This window comes from Amblyraja radiata, chromosome 14 (assembly GCF_010909765.2).
Source record: "Amblyraja radiata isolate CabotCenter1 chromosome 14, sAmbRad1.1.pri, whole genome shotgun sequence".
NCBI classification, from domain to species: domain Eukaryota; kingdom Metazoa; phylum Chordata; class Chondrichthyes; order Rajiformes; family Rajidae; genus Amblyraja; species Amblyraja radiata.
Window position 1 is genome coordinate 29,807,921 of NC_045969.1, and position 26,148 is coordinate 29,834,068.

The window sequence follows — 26,148 nt, forward strand, 5'->3', positions numbered from 1 at the left end:
CAGTGTGAAAACAGGCCCTTCGGTGCAACTTGTCCACACCCGCCAACATGTCCCAGCTACGCCACCTGCTTTTGGTCCATACCTCCAAACCTGTCCTATCCATGTATCAGTCTAACTTTTTCTTAAATGTTGGGATGGTCCCTGCCTCAACTACCTCCTCTGGCAGCTTGTTCCATACACCCATCACCCTTTGTGTGGATAAAGTTACCCCTTAAAAAGTTACCTCTTAAAAATACTTCATACAAAAAACATTGAAATCATACTTCTACAGTGCACTAAAACATGATTTTAATACAAATTTCAAAAAGTTCCTACCCTGGGAGGGGGGACACCCTTCTTCCACACCCTCTCCCCACTCGGTTGCTCCACTCCCTCACCGGGTACCCCCAAGGCCAGTGTCCAGTGATCGCACAGCCTCCCCCCTTTCAAAAACGCTCCAATCCAATTTAAAGCATATATATTGCATTCAAGTGGTGGTTAAAAGACTCGCTATAGTATGCACCATATTGCACAATTTCAAGCTGAAAAATGCAAATGTTCCATACCAATGGGAGGGGGACACTCTCCTCCCCCCGGTCGCTATACTCCCTCGGGCTTGGTCTCTCGCAATTTCTCACTCCCAACTCTCACCCAATGTTGGCAGCCCTGTTTATATACTTCCATCAAGTCTCCCCTCAACCTCCAACATTGCAGAGAAAACAATCCAAGTCTATCCAAACTCTCGCTGTAGCTGAAATACTCTAAGCTAGGCAACATTTTGGTAAACTCCCTCTGCACCCTTTCCGAATCCTCCACATCCTTCCTGTAATGGGGTGGCCAGAACTGCACAATCAACTGACACAATCAGTCTGAAGAAGGGTTTCGGCCCGAAACGTTGCCTATTTCCTTCGCTCCATAGATGCTGCTGCACCCGCTAAGTTTATCCAGCATTTTTGTGTACCTGCACAATCAACTGATGACTGTATCTAGCTGGTGTTTCAATTCCCTGTTCCTCTTCCACAATGCCAAAGGTCTCCAGTAGGTGGCGGCAAGTCCATAGAATTGGAAAGGCCATGGACCAGTCAATGTTAGTATTAGCTCAGGTGGGGAAAGGCCTAACCCTGAACTGTCACATGATATTCCTCTGGAAAAACAAACCAGTGGGTGACGTGCAGAAGTGTAAAGCTCATGTGACCTGACAGGATAGCAATTCCGGAGTAAGCACGAGACAAAGGGCTTGACTGTGTTAACAAAGGCAAGGAGAGGTTGAGAGACAGATGCTGAGGTAAAATGCACATAAACTGCATGTCACAATGTTGGAGGAAAATACTTGAGCCTTACCTTGGAATGCTGGTCAGATAGGAAACAACATTCTGGAATTCCTCTTCAGGGATATCAGTGAAGTTAGGATATTCAGGAAAGGTTATAATTGGACACCCACCTTCTCCTCGACCACCTGCAAGGAAGAATATATTCGTACATTATCATTAATCCAAACCGTTCACATTGATCTGAACAAAGCAAGGTGATTATACCGATGGAACTGAACCAAAATTGCAGTTAAGCAACGTCCATGAATACACCTTAGCAACACTGGTCGATATTTCTTTGCTTTCTTGTCTGTATGTATCCATCTTCATACAGTGTGTCCTTTTCCTTCCATGTGCTCATCACTTCCATATCCTCTAGTCCTCTAGAGTGCTCAGTGTGGGACATCTTTTGCAGCTCTCTATTTTAATTGAAAATGCTTATAGTAATGACATATATTACACTATATTAGTCCCTTCATTCCTGTGGTCATTTTGATCTGCAGATAACAGCATTTTTCTGGGGTTATATTACAATCACTAGCCTTTAAAACCACTGGCTCCTGCAAATACCCACCACAGTTGATGATGTTTTAACAACCATTACAATCACCAACCGTTACAAACACAACAATTGTAAATCACCAGCCGCATCAATTGGTTGCCAGCCACTGCAATCATGATCCCTGCCAATCAGTCACCAGCCATGCCAACCAACATTTCACAGACAACCAGTTGCCATCCTCTATGGTCAGCAGCCCTGTCAATCCAATGTCAACCATAACAATCATGAGCCCAGTCAATCATTTTTTAACCATTACAGTCATCAACTCTGTCCACCAGTTGTCAACCATTACAATCATCAGCCCTGACATCAGTCACCAACAGTCCACATTGACAGGTCCAAACCTTGCAGTCAATTGCAACCACCTCCCATAATCAATGCAATGATTCTGATTGACTTGCTTAAGACACGATCTTCTCACCAGGGTGCCTTCAAGTATGTTGGCATTGCTATTCACCTTGGCTTTTTTGTTCATTTTATTTCACTACATTGGAAGCCCTTTAAATTTGCTGGGGAAAAAAATCATTGTGCCTTTGTTGGACACCTTGAACACCTATCAGCGCCTCTTCATCTGGTGCTGTAGCTGCGCAAATGAACTTACACTAGTAAAATGCATGGCATCCACACTGGTCCATTGTCCCTACCCTATTTAATTAAGTTAATGCAAGGCATTAATGTTCGTCTGGTCACATGCAGTTATCCAGGCCAAACCCTGCTGTGATGAGGTCCAGGACAATTTGCTGGTGATATTTATTCCTAAGAGCTTGAAGCTTGCGGCCATCTCTACTTCAGCGCCTTCATTGTATACTGGGGTGTGTGTACTACTCCGCTTCCTGAAGTCAATCACAATCTCATTTGTCTTGCTGACATTGATGGAGAGGTTTGTTGTCTTGGCACCAGGTTATGAGGTTCTCAGTCACCTTCTTGTACTCCTAATGTCTAGTCATTATTTGATATCCGGCCCACTACGGTAGTGTCATCTGCGAATTTGTAAATTGGGTTGTATTGGTATTTGGCTGCAAAGTCATGAATGTATAAGGATTACAGTAGGGAGCTGAGAACGCATCCTTGTGGAAATCTCCGATCGTAGAGGATGCTTTGTCCGCTATCCTCATTGATTGTGATCCGTTGGTCAGGAAGTCAAGGATCCAGTTAGAGAGGGGTGTGCCTTCTTAAGTTCCACAAGTTTGGAGATGAGGTTGGTTCAGATAATGGTACTGGAAGCAGAGCTGTAGTCTATTAATAGGAGTCTGACGTAGGTGTCCTTCTTATCCAGATGTTCCAGCATGAGTGTAGTGCCAGTTGGATGACATCAGCCCTGGACCTGTTGTGTAGATAGGCAAACAGCAATAGAAACATAGAAACATAGAAATTAGGTGCAGGAGTAGGCCATTCGGCCCTTCAAGCCTGCACCGCCATTCAATATGATCATGGCTGATCATCCAACTCAGTATCCCGTACCTGCCTTCTCTCCATACCCTCTGATCCCCTTAGCCACAAGGGCCACATCTAACTCCCTCTTAAATATAGCCAATGAACTGGCCTCGACTACCCTCTGTGGCAGAGAGTTCCAGAGATTCACCACTCTGTGTGAAAAAAGTTCTTCTCATCTCGGTTTTAAAGGATTTCCCCCTTATCCTTAAGCTGTGACCCCTTGTCCTGGACTTCCCCAACATCGGGAGCAATCTTCCTGCATCTAGCCTGTCCAACCCCTTAAGAATTTTGTAAGTTTCTATAAGATCCCCTCTCAATCTCCTAAATTCTAGAGAGTATAAACCAAGTCTATCCAGTCTTTCTTCATAAGACAGTCCTGACATCCCAGGAATCAGTCTGGTGAACCTTCTCTGCACTCCCTCTGCGGCAATAATGTCCTTCCTCAGATTTGGAGACCAAAACTGTACGCAATACTCCAGGTGTGGTCTCACCAAGACCCTGTACAACTGCAGTAGAACCTCCCTGCTCCTATACTTAAATCCTTTTGCTATGAAAGCTAACATACCATTCGCTTTCTTCACTGCCTGCTGCACCTGCATGCCCACTTTCAATGGTACACAAAATTGCTGGGGAAACTCAGCGGGTGCAGCAGCATCTATGGAGCGAAGGAAATAGGCGACGTTTCGGGCCGAAACCCTTCTTCAGACTTTCAATGACTGGTGTACCATGACACCCAGGTCTCGCTGCATCTCCCCTTTTCCTAGTCGGCCACCATTTAGATAATAGTCTGCTTTCCTGTTTTTGCCACCAAAATGGATAACCTCACATTTATCCACATTATACTGCATCTGCCAAACATTTGCCCACTCACCCAGCCTATCCAAGTCACCTTGCAGTCTCCTAGCATCCTCCTCACAGCTAACACTGCTCGCCAGCTTAGTGTCATCCGCAAACTTGGAGATATTGCCTTCAATTCCCTCATCCAGATCATTAATATATATTGTAAATAGCTGGGGTCCCAGCACTGAGCCTTGCGGTACCCCACTAGTCACTGCCTGCCATTGTGAAAAGGACCCGTTTACTCCTACTCTTTGCTTCCTGTTTGCCAGCCAGTTCTCTATCCACATCAATACTGAACCCCCAATGCCGTGTGCTTTAAGTTTGTATACTAATCTCTTATGTGGGACCTTGTCGAAAGCCTTCTGGAAGTCCAGATACACCACATCCACTGGTTCTCCCCTATCCACACTACTAGTTACATCCTCGAAAAATTCTATAAGATTCGTCAGACATGATTTACCTTTTGTAAATCCATGCTGACTTTGTCCAATGATTTCACCACTTTCCAAATGTGCTGCTATCCCATCTTTAATAACTGACTCTAGCAGTTTCCCCACTACCGATGTTAGACTAACTGGTCTGTAATTCCCCGTTTTCTCTCTCCCTCCCTTCTTAAAAAGTGGGGTTACGTTTGCTACCCGCCAATCCTCAGGAACTACTCCAGAATCTAAAGAGTTTTGAAAGATTATTACTAATGCATCCACTATTTCTGGAGCTACTTCCTTAAGTACTCTGGGATGCAGCCTATCTGGCCCTGGGGATTTATCGGCCTTTAATCCATTCAATTTACCCAACACCACTTCCCAGCTAACCTGGATTTCACTCAATTCCTCCAACTCCTTTGACCCGCGGTCCCCTGCTATTTCCGGCAGATTATTTATGTCTTCCTTAGTGAAGACGGAACCAAAGTAGTTATTCAATTGGTCCGCCATATCCTTGTTCCCCATGATCAACTCACCTGTTTCTGACTGCAAGGGACCTACATTTGTTTTAACTAATCTCTTTCTTTTCACATATCTATAAAAACTTTTGCAGTCAGTTTTTATGTTCCCTGCCAGTTTTCTTTCATAATCTATTTTTCCTTTCCTAATTAAGCCCTTTGTCCTCCTCTGCTGGTCTCTGAATTTCTCCCAGTCCTCCGGTATGCTGCTTTTTCTGGCTAATTTGTACGCATCATCCTTCGCTTTGATATTATCCCTGATTTCCCTTGTTATCCACGGATGCACTACCTTCCCTGATTTATTCTTTTGCCAAACTGGGATGAACAATTTTTGTAGTTCATCCATGCAGTCTTTAAATGTCTTCCATTGCATATCCACCGTCAACCCTTTTAGAATTAATTGCCAGTCAATCTTGGCCAATTCACGTCTCATACCCTCAAAGTTACCTTTCTTTAAGTTCAGAACCATTGTTTCTGAATTAATAATGTCACTCTCCATCCTAATGAAGAACTCAACCATATTATGGTCACTCTTGCCCAAGGGGGCACGTACAACAAGACTGCTAACTAACCCTTCCTCATTACTCAATACCCAGTCTTAAATAGCCTGCTCTCTCGTTGGTTCCTCTACATGTTGATTTAGATAACTATCCCGCATACATTCCAAAAAATCCTCTTCCTCAGCACCCCTGCCAATTTGATTCACCCAATCTATATGTAGATTGAAGTCACCCATTATAACGGTTTTGCCTTTGTCGCACGCATTTCTAATTTCCTGTTTGATACCATCTCCAACTTCACTACTACTGTTAGGTGGCCTGTACCCACCAGCGTTTTCTGCCCCTTAGTGTTTCGCAGCTCTACCCATACCGATTCCACATCCTCCAAACTAATGTCCTTCCTTTCCATTGCGTTAATCTCCTCTCTAATCAGCAACGCTACCCCACCTCCTTTTCCTTTCTCTCTATCCCTCCTGAATATTGAATATCCCTGGATGTTCAGCTCCCAGCCTTGGTCACCCTGGAGCCATGTCTCCGTGATCCCAACTATATCATAGTCATTAATAGCTATCTGCACATTCAACTCATCCACCTTATTACGAATGCTCCTTGCATTGAGACACAAAGCCTTCAGGCTTGTTTTTACAACACTCTTACCCCTTATACAATTATGTTGAAAAGTGGCCCTTTTTGATTTTTGCCCTGGATTTTCCGGCCTGCCACTTTTACTTTTCACATTGCTATCTATTGCTTCTACCCTCATTTTACACCCCTCTGTCTCTACGCTCACACATTTAAGAAACCCTTTCCTTTTAACTCCATCCTCCACTATCCCATTCGACACCCCACCCCCCTTATTCAGTTTAAAACCACCCGTGTAGCAGTGGCAAACCTGCCTGCCAGAATGCTGGTCCCACACCTGTTAAGATGCAATCCGTCCCTTTTGTACAGTTCCCCCTTACCCCAAAACAGATCCCAGTGATCTAAGAATCTAAATCCCTGCCCCGTGCACCAGTTCCTCAGCCACACGTTCAGGTCCCGTATCTCCCTGTTCCTGCTCTCGCCAGCACGAGGAACTGGAAGCAAACCGGAGATAACAACCCTGGAAGTCCTGCTTTTCAGCATTTTTCCGAGCTCTCTAAAGTCACGCTGCAGAATATTCATCCCCTTCTTTCCGACATCGTTTGTGCCGACATGCACTACCACTTCCGGATGTTCACCTTCGCCCTTGAGGATTTTCTGCACTCTGTCCGTGACATCCTGGATCCTGGCACCAGGAAGGCAGCACACCATCCTCGCATCCCGTCTGTTGCCGCAGAAACCCCTGTCCGTACCTCTCACAATGGAGTCTCCCACTACAATGGCGTTGCCTGCCTTAGGCCAATGGATCAAAGGTGCTTGGTAGGCTTGATTTAATGTGTGCCATAATCAGTCCCTCAAAGCACTTTGTGATAGTGGATGTCAAAGCCACTGGACGGTATTCATTAAGGCATGAGATCTTGTTTTACTTTGGCACAGAGATAATAGTGGTCTTAGTGGGTACCCCAGAATGGAGTAGGCAGAGATTAAAGATGCCCTCTGGCTTTAGAATCCTCTACCCTGGGAAAAAGACTAAGCCTTCACTTGATTCACGTCTGTTACGATCCTGTACACACCTCAATAAGGTTACCCAAAGTCAAAGTCAATTTTTACCTGAAGGTGCAGTAAAATGAATTTGCCAGCAGCGATACACTTAAAAAGAACACACAATACACAATAAAATTTAACACAAGCATCCACCACAGCATTCTTCACTGTGACCACAGCCCCATGATGCCAAAGTCACCAGGCCAGCATTCTCTGGCGACCCCCGGCAAGGGTTCACCCGCTCCACAATGGAAAGTCCACGATGCGCCTGCTGCCGATGCTCCTGGCCCGACTCCGAGAAAGGCCACTCCAATCCATGGTGATAGGCCGGGAGGGAGGTGACATGGAAAAAGTCGCCTCTCCGTGGAGGAGGCGACTGAAAATGGTTCTCCCCTTTCCCCTCCCTACCACGCCCCACACAGCCACACCGAGAGACACCCAAACCAACACTAGACACATAAAACCCCCCCAAAAAATAGCAATAACAAACACGCTGCTGGCTGGGCAGCCAACTCGCAGCACCCCCACCCCACCGACCCTTCAGTCTGCTCAAAAGAAAAATATCCAAATCCTATCTAGCCTCTCCCTGTAACTCATCCACAAGTCCACATGACATCCTGGTGAATTTCTTCTGTATTCTTGCCAACTTAATAACATCCTTCCAACAGCTGGGCAACCAGAACTGCATGCAGTACTCTGTGTGGTCTCAACAACATCTCATACAGCTACATCACCATGTCCCAACTTTTGTACTCAGTACCCTTCCCAATCAAGGCAAGCATGCCCAGCACTTTTTAAAGCACATTGTCCACCTGACTCACTGCATTCGCATGTAGTACTCACTACATTGCACCTGCACTTCTAGATTTCTCTATTCTACAGCACTCTCCAGGTTTATGCCATTTACTTTATGTCCTACCTTAGTTTGACATATCAGAGTGCACCACCTCACATTTTTAACAGTTATCATTCAAACTGATCGAGAGACTGTCGCATCCTCAGAAATCTTGCCTTGTAATCTTGACTGAATCTCGACCAAGTCCGTCGACTTTATTTTGGCTTCATCACAGTCATATTTACAGAAACCGACATATTATAAATAGTAAAATGCTTTCAGTGCGTTGGTGAAGCAAACAAATAAACTAACGGATTCAAACAGCCAGTGACACAGTTTATTTGTTGCTTGGATTAGAATTGCTCCCATGAACTGCAACTGCATGCAGTTGCATATAAATGGTAACCAAGGCAACCATGGTATCCCTTAGTTACCATGTAGATCTGAACCCAGGCCCAGTAACCCAATATATAGACTGTCCCTGTATATTGGATTTAGAATACCCAATTTATGGCCACTTCTTCATGTAAACAAGTTCTTACAATTTTAAATTCAAAGGTCTGACATAGGTTTGTTGCGGTTTGCGGCAGTACCTATCTTCTCTCCATTTGGAGTGCCATATTTCCCGGCAATGAAGATGCTATTTTTTACCCAAAAATAAGGCACAAAAATAGACAATAGACAACAGGTGCAGGAGTAGGCCATTTGGCCCTTCGAGCCAGCACCGCCATTCAATGTGATCATGGCTGATCATCCCCAATCAGTACCCCATTCCTGCCTTCTCCCCATATCTCCTGACTCTGCTATTTTTAAGAGCCCTATCTAGCTCGCTCTTGAAAGCATCCAGAGAACCTGCCTCCACCGCCCTCTGAGGCAGAGAATTCCACACACTCACCACTCTCTGTGAGAAAAAGTGTTTCCTCGTCTCCGTTCTAAATGGCTTACTCCTTATTCTTAAACTGTGGCCCCTGGTTCTGGACTACCCCAACATCGGGAACATGTTTCCTGCCTCTAGTGTGTCCAAGCCCTTAACAATCTTATATGTTTCAATGCGATCCCCTCTCATCGTTCTAAACTTCAGAGTGTACAAGTCCAGCTGTTCCATTCTCTCAGCATATGACAGTCCCGCCATCCCGGGAATTAACCTTGTAAACCTACGCTGCACTCACTCAATAGCAAGAACGTCCTTCCTCAAATTAGGGGACCAAAACTGCACACAATACTCCAGGTATTAGTTTTGAAATTCTTGTAATCCCTAGTTTAGACCTGGCTTGGAGACCGGACAGCGAGGGGACCAGCTCAAGAGCAAAGATCATAGAGCGGGCGATGGACAACAGGACAGCGGGCGGTGGAGCTTACTCCTGTGTCAGCGCGAGTAACCTAAATAGGTCCCTTGAACTAGTATTGTCATTCAATAAGATCACAACTGATTCAACTTGTGTGCTCCCGTTTTTCCCACCATCTCTCCACCTGCCGTCACCCTCCACCCCCCACCCATTCAGTCATTCAGAATGGAGGAGATCTGGAAGCCTTGGGCAAATTGAATTGTTACTTTCTTTATTTTTATTTTTTATTTTTTATTTTTTTTGAGCGTGAAAAATTCTATGTCCCGTCAGCCTTTTTTCTAAATTTAGCAACTCAAAATGGGGGTGCATCTTCGACGCAGGTTCGTCTTCATTGCCGGGAAACACGGTAATTGTTGTTTCTTACCAGTCTTATGTACTTTTGTACATTCATTACAATGCATTGGATAAATAGTTATCATAGCAAGTGATTTTTCTGGTTGTTACCTGGAGACAGCTTGCGCATGATCTGCATTGTATAACATTTTAAATGGGTATACATTGATGCTATGCAATGATGAAAAGCAATGAGTTTATGGTTGAGAGAAGACATTATATTAATCCTTTTCTGGAAAGGCCAATTTTGTTTTGTTTCATAGCTTGAATCTGCTGATACGCCAGGCACAAAGCAAACATGTAGGCTGCAGGCAGAGGCATATGACACCATTCTCTGCCTTCTTCACAATCCACACGCATCTTCAATTTCATGGTTCATTGGCTCTACTCCCATGACCGACATGAGGATTGAAATATCTCCAGTGGAATCTCACCATCAGTTGTGCTGTATTTATCTGTCTTACTAGTAGAGTTTGATGCCTCTGACCAGTTGAAAGGACTCCAATGATTTTTAAACAGCTTTCAGCTCTCAAACTATGGTCTCAAACTAGTTCAGTGGACCATTTTGGGTTCAGAACTGAAGCCTATGAATGAACTTGTTGCCGTCATCACTGTGCACTAACTATGTTCAAACAGGGAAGTCAGTGGATTAGCACTATGCTGTCAAGTGGTGTCATTTGCCAGAAATCCTACCACAGGTACAAGGTGCTGGTGACTTCTAAGGGAGAAATTTGAAGACTGAAACAAAGCTTCATTGTTAGTATAAGGTTCTGGCCATACTCAGGCCATTGCGGGGAGTCTGAGAAATGTGTCTTCTTTATGTAGTTTTCTTCTTTAGTGTTTCTCTCTTAGAAGTCACTTCCTGTTTACTTCCCCACCTTAGAGTTCACCTCTGATGTTCTCAGCCACCACCTTCCTGAAACCCTGCCAGCCTTTCTCTGATGAAGTAACGTTTTTCACTGCATCTCTGTGCACGTGACAATATAAACCAATACCAATACCGCCAAAGTCTTCAACATGTTCTCCACGTGCCAGCCCACCCCACCAAACAGCAGAGTCTCACTCCCATAGCTAGTAGACAATTACAGTATTAGGGATTCTGAAAGGCAAAATTTGAATTTTGTTACCTATCAGCACCAAATAAAACAGACGCGATTGGAAGACGTGCACGTGTACCTTTGTCTCACCTGCATTGGCTGCTGCATGTTCCTGGGTGGAAGTGAGAGAGAAGATGTGGGGACTGGTGTATAGTTTGTTTACCTTAGTCGGTCAAGGCATCGCGTAGAAGAATCGGGAAGTCACGTTGCAACTTAGTAAGGCCACATTTGGAGTTTAGTGTGCAGTTTGGGTGGCCCCATTACAGGAAGGCTATGGAGGCTTTGGAGTGGGTGCATAAGATGTTTATCAGAATGCAACCTGGATCAGATGGCATTCGTTATAAGCAGAGGTTGGACAAACTTGGATTGGAGATTGAGGGAAAAATATGATAGAATTATATAAATTTATTAGAGGCATTGATAGGGTAGACAATCAGAAACTTTGCCCAGGGTAGAAATGTCAAAGACTAGAGGGCATAGTGTTTAGCACAGTGGGAGAAAGTTAAAAATAAGTATTTTTTAAAACACAGGGAGTGGTTGGTGCCATCACTGCTGGTGGAAGCAGATAATAGTGTTGAAGAAGCTTTTAGATTGGCACATTGATATGCAGGTGAATGGATGGATCCGGCAGAGGAGATAAACATGGCATCATGTTTGTCACAAATATTGTGTGTCGAGGGGCCTGTTCTTGCACTGTACTGTTCTGTGTTCAAAAATCCCCACTTAAATGGCCTTCCGGATGGATCCCACGAGTTAAGGCTTCAGATACAGCAGAGATACAGACCCTTCAGCCCACCTTGCCGACCAGCGATCACCCCATACACTGTCGCCATCCCACATACCAAGGACAATTTACAATTTTACCGAAGCCAATTAACTTACAAGCCTGCACATCTCTGGAGTGTGGGAGGAAACCAGAGCACCTGGAGAAAACCCACGCAGTCACAGGGAGAACGTGCAAACTCTGTACAGACACAGCACCCATATTCAGGATCGAACCGGGGTCTCTGTCGCTGTAAAGCAGCAACTTCACCGCTATGCCACTGTGGCTCCCTGCTGCACCACATTGCCGCCCATCAACTGCACAGTTGATGTCCTGTAATCTTGAAAACCTTTCCCTACATTCTAATACTTAAATGTCCGAATAACACATCACAAATTGTTGTTGACCTACAAATTGACAGACTGCGTGACCCAAATTGACAGACTCCGCCCCCAAGTTAGTACTTTAATCATTTCATGGCCTCATTCTTCGCAACCACTATAATATTCTTCAGCCTAACTCCCTTTCAGGATCACTGCACTGTTCCAATTTCAGCTTCTTGACTATCTAAAGTAAAGTAAAGTAAAGTATCTTTTATTGTCATTCAGACATTTCAGTCTGAACGAAATTGTATACCTTGCAGTCATAACATAGAATAAAATAACAAAACACACACTTAACACAGTTTAACATCCACCACAGTGAGTCTACCAGGCACCTCCTCACTGTGATGGAAGGCAAAAGTCTTAAAGTCCTTGGCTCTTCCCTCCTTGTTCTCCCTCTGCGTTGAGGCGATCCAGGCTTCCGATGTTGGGACCCCGCCGGGTGATGGTAAGTCCAGCGGCCACATCCGAGCTCCGCAAACGGGCTGGTTCAAACTCCGCAGCCCGGGGCGGTCGAAGCTGCCAAAGCTGCCACCCTCCAGTCCAGCGGACGAAGCTGTCATTGCAGGAGCTCCGGAGAACCGGTCACCAACCTGGGACCTGCGAGCTCCCGATGTTGTCGTCCACTGGGCCCGCGGCCGAGCCTCCGAGGCTCCGGTCGGGTTGCCGCCGCCGCAACGTCACCACAGCCCCGAAGTCGGCCAGCCTCGCGTTGGAAAGTCCTGGCTCTGCCTCCGGAGCCTCGAGGTCGTTCCCAGTTCGAGGACGACAGCTCCGCGATTAGGCCTCAGCGGAGACGGGGGGATACGACAAGAAAAGGTTGCAACCCCCCCGAAGGATGAGACCAAAAACAGTTTCTCCCACCCCCCCACACATACACAACTAAAATAAAAGAAATAAACTAAACAACAGGACAAAAGAGAAAAAGAAAAGAAAAGACAGACAGACTGCAGGTGAGCCGCAGCTGCTTGGGCAGCACCGCCACTTCCGGAGTCTGTACTGTGATTTCATTATGTCCTTGGTGCCGAGTATTATTGGATACACTATATACAGGAGGTATTGTCAATACATTCAAGGCATTATATAAATTGAAGTCAAATTGTTCAAAACAACCACTGTACCTTTTAACTTTTTGTTGAATACCTTTGTGCATGGATATACGGGGGAAGTTTTTATTTCAGCCACATATTACTGACTACTCCACTTTTAACTTCTAGCCACTGGCATTTGAAACCTTTAGTGAAACACTATCCTGTTCAAGTTTCATTAATTCCTCTCATGATCATTAAAACTTTAGCTCACAGATTTCCTTAACCTCTCCTTACAACTTAAAACTGTTGCCTTGCAAGGTCATTTACTTCATTTCAAGAGAAAGAATGCCAAAACGTATGGCAATGATTGGTGCCATATACCTTCAGCAAATGAAGGATATGGAGGGTCTGAAGGATCAGTGTTGTCACTCCTCGATAAGTTGAAGCAGTCCAAATAGGTTTTACTGCAGGCAAATGGGTGGAGTTGCTTTCTTTAGTTGGATGTATTTCTGCAATTACTCCCTATCCAGTGGGGTATTTTTATCCACCACCCCATCTTTAAAAAATACATAATGTGCTTGAGAACCTCAGCGGGTCAGGCAGCATGTCTGGAGAACATGGTTAGGCAATGTTTCAAATCGGGACCTTTCTTCAGATTGATTGTAGTAGGGGGGGGAGAAAGCTGGAAGAGAGGGGGGCATGGGAGTGATAGGTGGATCTTTAAAGTTGATATAATTGATCATCTATATAGTTCAAAGTAAATTAATAAAATAGTCTGTTCATTCATTTTATGATTTTTCTTTTGGCTTGTTCAGGGCAATGTACAGAAGATTAGTCCAGAATTCACATAACAATCCTCCAGGATTAGGAAAGTGTGTCTCAGGTGTTGTTGTTACTGTTCTTCGTGATGTTTTATTCGCATTTAGAAGCACTTGTCCATATGAAGCAGCAAGATACAGCAACCAAACAACATGCAAATTGCTTAAAGAATATTTTATGGTTTTGAGAACTTTGCATGAAGTTTTGTTTGGAGCTTCATTTTCACAGAACGTACCAATCAGAAGACACAGTGCTGGAGTAACTCAGCAGGTTAGGCAGCATCTCTGGAGAACATGGATAGATGTTGTTTCATCAGACATTGTGGTGGGGGGGAGAAAACTGGAAAAGAGGTTGGGGCGGGGCAAAGTCTGGCAAGTGATAGATGGAAAAAGGAACTGCAGATGCTGGTTTACAGTATATCGGACAGACACAAAAATCTGGAATAACTCTGGGGGTCAGGCAGCAATGTTTCAGGTTGGGACCCTTCAGACTTAAAGTAGAGGGGAGGGAATTGGAGGTAGGAAAGGGCCAGAACAAAGTAGAGCTGGCAACAGATGACTAAGGAAGGGTAGAGCACATAATGGCCCATTGTTGGCTGGGAAAGAGGTAATAACAAAGGGATACAAGGATACAAGTGGAACTAGTAGGATGACTAGGGTGGTGGAGGTGGGGAGAGGGAATGCAGGGGTTACTTGAAATTAGAGAAATTGACCGCTGGGTTGCCAGCTGCCCAAGCAAAATATGAGGTGCTGTTCCTTCAATTTGCGTGTAGCCTCACTCTGACAGTGGAGGAGGCACAGGACAGAAAGATCTGTATGGCAATGGGAAGGGTGTTAAAATCTTTGGCAACCGGGAGATCACCTAGAACAAAGCGGACTGGAAGTAGGTGTTTAGATAAAACGATCGCCAAGTCTGCATTTGGTTTTGCCGAAATATAGGAGCCCACACAGAGAACAAGAGATACGGTAAACAAGTTCACAAGTTACAGGAGTAAAATTAGGCCATTTGACCCATCAGGTCTACTCCGCCATTCAATCATGGCTGATCTCTGCCACCTAATCCCATTTTATTGCCTTCTCCCCATAATCCTTGACACCCGTTCAAATCAAGAAGTTGTCTATCTGTGCCTTAAAAATATCCACTGACTTGGCCTCCACAGCCCTCTGTGGCAATGAGTTCCACAGATTAACTGCCCTCTGACTAAAGACGTGGTTGGAGGAGATGCAAGTGAACCTTTGCCTCACCTGAAAGGACTGTCGGAGATATCACAGATGAGGCCCCCACATGTGTCTCTTCTGTATCTCATAGTTCCACCTCTGCCTCCTGCAATTAATCTATCCCCTACTCCCAGATTCCTCCGTCCCCGCCGCATTTTCTCCCAAGATGAGATGTTCCATACCAGGGCATCGGAAATGTCTTCATTCTTTCGGGAACTGGGGTTCCCCTCTTCTATCACAGATGAGGCATTCACACATATCTACTCTGTATCCGTAGTTGGGCTCTTTCTCCCCCTCCCCACAGTCGCAACAAGGACAGAGTCCCCGAGTCCTCACCTTTCAGCCCATCAGCCGTTGCATACAACACATCAACCGCCAACATTTTTGCCACCTCCAATGGAATCCCACAATGAGTCACATCTTCTCATCTCCACCCCTTTCTACTTTCCGCAGATAACGTTCCCTCCGCAATTCCCTGGTTCACTCATCCCTTCCCAACGAAACCAACGCCACCCAGGAACTTTCCCGTGCAACTGCAATACCTGTCTCCATCCAGGGTCCCCACAGTCCTTTCAGCTGAGGCAGAGGTTCACATACACCTCTTCCAACCCCATCTACTGTATCCATTGTACTCGATGTGGGCTCCTACATATTGGCGAGACCAAGCGCAGACTGGGTGATCATTTTGCTGAACACACGCTCAGACCACCTTGACATATGTGATCCGTGTGCCAAACATTTGAACTCCCCTTCCCATACTGACCTTTCATAGTCCTGGACCTCCTCCACTGTCAGAGTGAGGCCACATGCAAATTGGAGGAACAGTACCTCATCTTTCGCTTGGGCAGCTTTCAGCCTAGCAGTATGAACAATAATTTCCCCAATTTCAAGTGACCCCTGAAATCTCTCCTCCTCTCCCTAGTCGTCCTATCGGTTTCATCGTTCACATCCTTGTATCTCTTTACCACCTCTTCCCCAGCCAACAATGGGCCACCGTTAGCTCCACCCTTCCTTGGTCATCTGTTGCCGGCCCTACTTAGTTCTGGCCTTTTCCTACCTCCAAATCCCTCCCCTCAACTTTTGGCCCGAAACCTCACCCACACCACTAAGAGATTTTGCGAAATTGAGTTAGCTGTGCTTATAAAAGCCTTTTGAATAAAGGAAAATAATATAACTGATACACATTGCAGAGGATTCCTATCTAAGCTTCCTGTGACTCGCAGTTCTCAGACTTTTCGGGTTAACGGTAACACTCTTGTGAGCCACTTGTAGACCTACCCGTCATGTCACTGTAGTTCATCAGTGATTTGCAAAGATCAAGCAGTAAAATAAATATCTGGCAACCCAATCTACTAGCCACCAATTTCTAAATACTGCTACATCAGGCTCCAACTTTATTTTAGTCACAATCACATAATCACTAGTGCAGTTTACCCTGCACAAACTATGGAGCTCTTAGGAGACATAAACCTGATAATCTCAGCAGGGATCAGTGTCGTCAACGCTCCATTTAAAGATACAACTTAACAACAGATAGTGAAATATGAGAAAGCATAAAGTAAAACTATTGCAACAAACTTCACTCATGTTCCTTCGTAAATTGTCCCCACTAAAAATGCACTGATTCCATAATTAGTTAAATCAAGCACCCATCGGTTGCTGCCGTTATTTAATATTATTCAGTTCTTCTCTGCAAGAAATGCTTCTGAATCAAAAACGGAACTTTATTATTTTAGTTTGAACATTTTCAGTTTTCCTTTACCTTCCTGTCAGTGGGGCACTCTTTAAGTAATTCCCTGCTTTAGGAAGACTAAAAATATAAATTTTCATTCAGATTTAGTTACCTGAATAAATGGAGTTAATATAAATCCAAGTTTTAAAAGGCAATTTGTTGCTATGTTGCAATATTTACAATCCATGTCTTTGCATCTGGAATAGAGAAAGGAACTGGAATCTTAGTTTAGTTCCACATATGGTGTTGGGATAAAACCTTCATGAGGAAATGATGTGGAGTATACACGATTCATTACCTGATCGAAAGGCAAATTGTTTGGCCAGCTGTTCGGTGATGTCAGCAGCGTATAAAGGATTGTCTTGATGCATGATCTGATCTGCAAAACAAAACAAATATCTGTTTTAACTAGCTTCCCTCAAATGTATCTCCAATAGCTGCCTCAACTACACAATACTGAGTTTCACATTCTCTCCTCTCTCTGGACAAAAATAGGTTCACTCAATTTCCTATTTGATTTCCAAGTGCCTTTTACATGTGAATTACTTCACGTTTTGCTCCTCCCCAGAGAGGAAGCATTCTCCATGTATACAGCCTAAAAAACATTTGCATTTTAATGACCATATTTAACAATATGCGGATTGTCCTAGTATTCAAGCGGTTGTTCTTCAGCCTAGTTTAGGATGTGTGGTGAATGTCTTAGTTAGGAAACAACATAGAAACAGTAAGCACAAGTGTCAAAGTAGTTATGGAAGAGGCAAGTCAGGTACCTGCAGGCTGGTGATTCTTATGTCACTATTAGGAAAATTACTGGACAAAATTCTAAAGGACAGGATTCATGTACATTTGGAAAGGCGGAGACTGATCAAGGATAGTCAGCACAGGGAAAATACTGTCTCACTAACTTGAATGAGTTTTTTGAGGAGGTAACAAAGGAGATTGGTGAAGGCAGGGTAATGTTGCCTCTATGGTACTCGACAAGGTTCCAAGTTGTAGGATGGTCCAAAAGACACATGGGATCCAAGGCGAGCTGGCTAACTATATCCAAAAGTTGTGTGATGATAGGATGCAGGGTAGTAGTGGAAGGATATTTTTCTTGTTTGAAAATCTTTGGCAAATGGTGTACCACTGGGATTGGTGCTAGATCTCTATTGTTTGTGATGGATATTAAAGACTTAGAGGTGAGTGTACGATGTATGATCAGTACATTTGACACAAAAACAGACGGTGTTGTGGAGAGTGATGAAGGTTGTCTAAGGCATATTAGTTCATTGATCAATCGTAACGTTGAGCGGAGCACTACCAGTTAGAATTTAATCCAACCAAATGCAAAATGATGATTTGGGGATTCAAAAAGGGGCAGGACATATGGTAGGGCACTAAGGAGTGTCAATGAACAATGGGCTCTTGGGGATACAAGTTCCCTGAATATGGAAACATAGGTTAATAGAATGGAGAAGACATATGGTAAGTTTGACTTCATAGGTTGGGGCAGAGAGTGTAAAAGTTGGGATGTTATGTGGCAACTTTACAAAAGGCTGCACTTTGCACTATTGTGTGGAATTCTGATCACCACACTATAGGGTGGACGTGATTGTGCTGGAGATTCACCAGGATTTTCCTGCACTGGAGGACTTTAGTTCAGCGGAGAGATTGGATAGGTTGAACGTGCTCCCAGGATCAAAAGAAAGCTGAGGGATATAAGTATATTAGATTACGAGGCATAGATATTGTAGATAGTCCAAATATTTTCCCATATGAGGGATATCAGAAGCAAAAGGGTACAGGTTTAAGATAAAAATAAGTCGTTTTAAAGGGATCTGAGGGTTTGTCTTTTTTTTTTACAGCCGTCAATATCTGGAACATGCTGCCAGAGGTAGTGGGTTCAGATATAATAAGCTAGGCATAGAGGATACCAGGGTCTGAAGAAGGGTCTCAACCCGAAACGTCACCCATTCCTTCTCTCCAGAGATGCTGCCTTTCCCACTGAGTTACTCCAGCATTATGTGTCTATCTTCGGTTGAACACAGCAGGATACCATCCTAATGCAGACAAATGGGACGTGTAGATAGGCAAAAAGGTCAGTATGGACATCTCAGAAGAAGCCCATCTCTGTGGTGTGATCATTCCACAGCATGCACGAGACAAGAATCAGTGTCGGTGTAGCATTAGTTTTCAGTCTTGTCTGCAAAAATAAGCTCTTAAACTGTTTGCACAGTTAGAACAATTTTAAGTGATTTGGAAAATGTACTCTCAGATCGCTGTACTCTTCTACTCAATTAAAATACTAAATACCCAAATAATATCTTCTTAATATTTAAAATCAAAATGGCCAACTACTGTACAACCGAAGGATGTTAACAAGTGTTGGGGAAACCAGCGGGATGGATTTGTTGGCATCTCAGGCCATTTGAACCACACTTGGTTGGTCAATGTTTTGTACTGAAACATACTGGGGTCAAGGAAAGAGCGTTCACATCGCAGCCCTGTTTTCACCAAACTTTCCACCACCACGCACAAGAAGCACAAGAAGCGCAAGACAGACACCATTGTGCAGATGTCGAGAAGTGTGTTCAGCTCTGGCTGGACAACTTCTAATCTTGTGTGCGGACTCGATAAGAAGAACTGAAACATATTACCAGGTGGTAACATATTACATTTCTGACTGTTTGGGTTACAAACAGATCTCAGAAAAGGAACCCTGTATAACCTGAGGAGGAGCTGTACTGACACCACCAAGTGCAAACTGACTAAGGCAAGCCACCAGCTCTGTCAATTAGCAAAACTATTATGGATTTTGAACACTTGTATTTATTCATTCATTGGATGTTGGTGTAGATGGAAAGGCCAACTTTTGCCACCAACATTTGCCACCCAGGTGTCGTAGTCTTGCAAGATCATTTCAGAGGAAAGTTTTATAGTCAACAATATTGGAATATCTGTAGTAAGGATGCCAGTTTTCATTCCTTGAAGTGCATTTGTGACAAGATGGGATTTTACAAAAATGCACCAATTCGACCTTTTTAAAATAGAATTTATTTACCTGAACACAAATTTTCTGACATTCATTAATATTCATTAATCATGACGTGACTAAACACGAATGAAAATAATCAAAAACAGATTTTAATCGATTAAGTTGGGACATGAAGGATTATTTAGCATAAATGTAAATTATCCTTGTTCCCTGCAGCCGATTTCCCTCCATTCAAATTAAAAGATGTACCACTCCTGAGACAAGTCTAACCTGTCAGCAGTTCAGTAGCCAGATTCACCTGCATCATTCACCTGGGAGTCTACAACATGTTTAGGACATCTGCACACGTTTACACAGATGTCTCAAACATTCCAACATTTGAATTCATAACTGCTGGCACTTCAACGTAGACCAAAGTTCCAGCTTAATGGCTCCTTCTTACTGAAATTAATTATTCATGTTTTCATGTTTGTTAAATCTCCTTAACTTGTTCACAGTCCCACACCACTAGGTTCAGGAATACCTACTTTACTACAACCATCGGTCCTTCAGCCGACCTGCATAATTCTAATCCTATCCTATCTAATCCTATCTATGTTTCTATGTTTCTATCTCAGCAATGGAACATCACCAACCATCTGTTACACTACCATGGATTTGTTTTCTAATTGTGTTTTTGCACTTATGTTTGTTTTTGCACAGCTTTTTTCTTTTCACAGTCTTGTATAATTTATGTTTTTGGTGTGTGAGAACATAAAATAGTCAGTACAGCACAAGAACGGGCCCTTTGGCCCAATGTCTGTGCCGAACATGATGCCAAGAGCATTATTTATCTACCTGCACATATCCCATGTCTCTCCGTTCCCTGCATGTCCATATGCCTATCCAAAAATCTTTTAAATGCTTTAACACAGCAGCATGTTTCAGGTACTCACCACCGCCTGTGTAAATAAATTGTCCTGAACATCTCCTTTAAATTGTGTCCCTCTCACCTGAAAGCTATACACTATAGTATTTAACTTTTGCATCCTGGGTAATAGATTCTGGCTGACTACCCCATTTATGCTTCTCATAATTTTATATACTTTTATCAAGTTCCCCTTCAACCTCGACATTCCAGAGAAAACAATCAAGCCTATTCAACTTCTCCCTGTAGCTGAAACCTTCTAATCCAGACAGCATTCTGGTAAACCTCCTCTGCACCCTTTCCAAAGCCTCCACATCTTTGCCCCAAAGGGGCGACCAGAACTACATGCAATACTCCAAATGCAGCCTAACCAAATTTCTCTAGAGCAGCATCATGACTTTCTGACCCTTATATTCAATGTCCCTAGCAATGAAAGAAGCATACCATATGTCTTCTTAACCATTCTATCTATGTGTGTCATTCTCAGGAAGTTATGGACTTGGACCCCAAGTTACCTCTGTACATCAATGTTGTTAAGGGTCATGCCATTAATTGCATATTTTCCCCTTACAAACACTTGCTCATATTAAACATCATCTATCAATTCTCCACCCATTTCTATGGTTTAATTTAGTTTAGTTTAGACATACAGCATGGAAGCAAGCTCTTCATCTCACCAAGACCACACCAACCATTGACAACCTGTTTACACGAGTTATACCACTACACACACAGGTACAATTTACCAAGGCCAATTAATCTACGTCTTTTGGGATGTGGGAGGAAACCAGAAACCCGTGTGGTCATAGGGAGAACGTGAAAACTGCACACAGACAGAATCCAAAGTCAGGATTGAACCCGGGTCTCTGGAACTGCGAGACAGCTGCTCTACCACCTCGCCACTGTGTTGCCGTACTGTGTCGCTGATTTATATCTTGTTGTATATTTTGAAAGCCATCCTCACAGTCTGAGATCCCTCCAGACATCTGCAAACTTACTAAAATTCATGTCGACAACATCCACCAACCTACCATCATCGATCACCTTCATCACCTCCTCAAAAAACCCGATCAAGCTAATAAGACACGACCTGCCATGTACAATGCTATGCTGCCTGACCCTTGTTTGAATCTATGTGCTGATGATGCTGGTGCAAGCAAGATTTCCATTGCACCTGCACCTCATCCTACTTGCTAGAAACACTCAACAGGCCAGGCAGCATTAGTGGAATGAGAGTCAGTTAATTCATCGGATCTGGATTCATCCAATTCATCGGAATTGGGAAAGAGAGAAAGCTAGAGGAAAAAGCAAAGTAGACACAAGGAGCTGCAAATGGTTGAATTGCATGCCCAGGTCATAGGTCACAAACGAAAAACACTCTCGGCAGCCCTGAACACAGACCTGCACCTCATCCGCAGCCAGGAACGATCCCGGGTCTCCGGCGCCGCAATCGCTGCCGAACCGCCACTGGACCATCCCCGTCCCCACCCGAGGGCCCCCCCCCCCCCCACGCCCGGGGGTGGCCAGAGATGTCGGGAGTCAGACGGGAGCGGTGCCACCAGGCCCACAGCCAGCGCAGAGAAGCAGCGCTAAACCCAGCTCAACTCTCCCTGTCCCGCCAGGTTAACCTACAGTCCTGCCTGGACTTACGGGAATGACGGCCCAGGCTTACAGCCAGTGCAGAGAAGCAGCGCTAGCTCCATGGCTCTGGACTGGTGTCCCGTCAGTCCAGGCAGGGTTGTAGGTTAACCCGGCGAGATAGGCAGAGTTGAGCTGGATTTAGCGCTGCTTCTCCGCTATGGCCGTAAGCTTGGGCCGTCGTTCTCGTAAGTCCAGGTAGGGCTGGTAGGTTAACAGGCAGAGTTCAGCTAGATTTAACGCTGCTTGTCTGCGCTGGCTGTGGGACTGCAGGCGCCGCTCCCGTCTGACGTTATGATTATTTAAAACACCAAGCATTTAGTCACACCGTTGGGTTTTAAATGAGTCATAGTCATGGAGATCATTGAGCGGAGCTTGAATGAGCCCGTTCGTGGGGCTTTTCACCGCCCGGCCCGGCGCAGCCGGGATCTTCCATCGCCCCACGGTCTAATTGCTCCGTTGAGGCAATCGAGGCTCCCGATGTTGAAGCCCCCAGCCGGGGGATGGAAGGCCCCGTGAACGCGCCGATTCAAGCCCCACGATTCAGGGCGGACGAAGCTGGTGTTGCTGGAGTTTGGTGTCGGTCACCAACCAGGTCAGCTCCCAATGTTACCGTCCACAGCAAAGAAACTAGACAGGGTCCACGGCCGAAGCCTCACGTGTGTGCGCGCATGCACGCGGCCGCCAAGAGATTGTGTCCCCCCCATGTTTTGACAGCGATTTCCGTGCATGCTCATGACCATGCTCCCAATCCCTGTGAACCTCCAGATCCTGCACAAATGCTATTAAGTCTTCATTGTTGCTCATTATCCTTTATACCAAAACCAATACCCCATACTTCCATTTTAAATTTGATCTTTGTTCTTATATTTTCTGCTTGTCTATGTCCTTTTGCAAAATCAATTGTGCCATCCGCTGAGTTTAAAATGTACGAATGACACCAACATTCAAGTAATTCAGATATGTATTAATAAATAGCTATGGTCCAAACATTGTATACCATCATTCAACATGTAAAATCATATTTTACTGCTCTCTACATCGATGTTTTTTAAAAACAGGCTGAGACTGACCTTCCTATTGCATGGACTTCAATTCTGTTAATCAGCTTTCTATGTAATGCTTTGTCAAATTCTTTCTTAAAATCCGTACTGGCACTATCCATTGCATTCCCTCATTAACCTTCTGTGTCGTCAAATAATTGCATTATGTTTTTCAAATGCAATCTGTCTTTTACAAATCTGTGCCTAAATCTTTCCTACATTTACTCAAACCTCTCCAAGTGCCTGTTACTTTTTTTCTAGGATTGCTGTTTCCAAGACCTTTATCCACTGACTACTGACCTAATATGAACAAAATTACATTTAAAAAGTTTGCATGTCATTTCAAAAGCTGCTTCAATAAGATCAAGTCACCCAGTCATTCAGGAAAGTTATTATTTATCAGGCTTCTATTTCAATTGCACTACTACTGACGTTAAATTACCTCACTTTGCTGTCCAGGTTCCAATGTTCTCTTATCAGCAGAGCAGTCAAGTGTAATATAGAACCACAAACAAGCTAGGAGAATTTAGTCATTTATCCAACTTTTCAACAGCGAATACAAGATCCAGTCAACCCTGTCCTTCATATAATAAAGCTGAGGTAATCAATAGTCTTTATAACTTCTGCAGGACTGATATGAAGCACTGTGGTAAAGCTAAGGCAGCCATTCATCTTATTTAAAAATCAATTACAACATCAAATACAATGCTGCCCGAAGGAAGGCTCTGCGTGTACAGGCTTCCTTCCTGGTGAATAATAACCAAGCTAAATTTAAACACAGACCTTATGTTGAGGAACTCAAACAATAAGACTCGTCGACATCGGGGGATGCACCATCTGCAGCAAAGGCTGTAATTTACACCGGCAGGATTGTGGCTTTTACGTGTCAGCCGCAGAGCCGTGCTGGAGCGGTATGCAAAGTAGGCCATGTTTTTCGATTTGAATATGAGCAGCATATTCTGAGGAATAATCCATTGTGTTTTGAAGCCATGTCAGCTCTCAGCATGAGATAACGAACTGGCAATTGTATAATGCCTTTACAGAATACTTTACAGCCAATTAAGTAATTCTGAAGAGTGCCCAGTTGTTCGAAACATCGCAGCCAATTTGTGCCCAGAGGTCCCATATAAAACAATGTGAAAAGGTACTGAAAATCTTGTTCTTCAGCTCTGACCTCTGAGTTGTGTTAAATGCAGGAGAAGGTCAGATGGAGCCCTCAGGTTACAAGTCTGCTAACAGTCGACTTGCTGTGCTTGCTTCTTCCAACAGATGGACACATTTGCTCCAGGACACTATTAGAAATCTATAATAGGTGATAAAAAAAGAGAAGGGTCCTAATGCAACATGCTTTCATGAAATCTGTATTATTGGATTGGTAACTGTGAGAGTGTAGAACGTAATTATTTCAGGCTTCCATTTAATTAGGAACAAAATAATTGATCCTAAATAAACACCAATTATGAGCCTGCTATGGAGCCCAGTCTTTTTCCTGATCATATCCAACTGAACACTTCAAACATCAATTATCAGAATGTTTTTTTTTTGCTGAAGCCATTAAAAGTTAGGTGGAGACTTCCCAAACTTAATTTGCACGGAACTCTGATTGACATTCAAGATAAAGCAGATTGCTGTGTAGTACAAATCCTGTTACTGAAGTCAGTTGCACTTCATTACGTCTAAAGCCTGTCTTTAGCTAATCTAACTTGGTAACATATTATCACACTATCGCATTAGCATCCTTAAAGGGACATACACACATAAATAACTTTCATCAACAATAAGCGAGTTCAGTATTCTGAAAAACGCAAAGAATCATGGGATTTGTCAAAGGTCATTCACCATGAAGAAAAAGCGAACGGAGTGCTGTCTGAAGAAACTGTATAGATTATTATCTTTATTCATAATTTATACGTAAAAATATATTTAATCTGAGGAACGGGGGTGCCGTGTGGTCACATTATAGGAAAATTAATGTGTTCAAGACTGGAACACAACGATGATAGTTTCTGAGTAGAATTTCACTATTCTGCTCATTTCAAGGCAATGGAATTCTTCAGCCTCATCTATGAATACGAATGAGCAATGAAATTCTCGATTCCAGAGAGACTGCCATAAGTGGTCAACTACTCATCCCCCCAAAGGAACAGATAGCTGGAGAATGGGGTGTAACAGCGAGAGAGAGGGGGCAGATGCGAGTGGGAGACAGGGGAGATCGAGCATACAGACCCGCGCCTCACCCGCAGCCAGGATCGAACTCGGGTCTCCGGCACTGCAAGCGCTGACGAACTGCCACTGGACCGCACCATTTCCCCCCCACTCACCCCGAGTGTCACATCCCCGCACGGGGGGCAGCCGGAGTCGTCCGGGGCAACCCCTGACCGACGAGACCAACGGCCTCAGGCCCACACCAGCGCGGAGAAGAAGTGCCAACTCCAGCCCAACCCCACTCCAACTCCCGAGGAACCCGCTCCCCGATGGGCCAGGGACCGCCACCGGCCAACCCCCCCCCCCCCCGGTGCCGGCGAAAGAAGACCACCATTTGCTGACCGGCTGCTGTGGTTCCCACCCCCCTGCCATTGTCGAGTAGCACTGGCAAACCTCCCTGCAAGGATACCAGTGCCCCTCCACACAGTGTAACCTGTCCCCATTGTACATGTCACCACCACACCACAAGAGATCCAAATTGTGCAAAAATATGAATCCCTATCCCTTACATAAACTCCTCGACCACGCACCAGCTTGCACCGATAGTAATCCAGAGATCACCACCCACGAGGTCCTGCATTTTAACCTTTTGCCTAACCCTATATTTACTGGGCAGGATATCATCCCTTTT

The 26,148-nt window shown here is 44.3% G+C and overlaps 1 protein-coding gene across 2 annotated transcripts in view; it reads right to left on the minus strand.

Moving 5' to 3' along the window:
* Window positions 1-26,148, minus strand: part of mcf2l (MCF.2 cell line derived transforming sequence like) — a 108,958-nt gene that overhangs the window by 69,565 nt on the left and 13,245 nt on the right. The window contains exons 1-3 of one of the 2 annotated variants that reach the window (XM_033032966.1): window positions 24,096-24,543; window positions 17,046-17,126; window positions 1,321-1,435 (exon numbers count right to left, since the gene is read on the minus strand). In XM_033032966.1, coding sequence (XP_032888857.1) covers window positions 1,321-1,435; window positions 17,046-17,118 — 188 coding nt within the window. In that variant the 5' untranslated portion in view covers window positions 17,119-17,126; window positions 24,096-24,543. Of the gene's footprint in view, window positions 1-1,320; window positions 1,436-17,045; window positions 17,127-24,095; window positions 24,544-26,148 lie in introns of those variants that run through there. The other variant, XM_033032965.1, reaches the window with a different exon arrangement.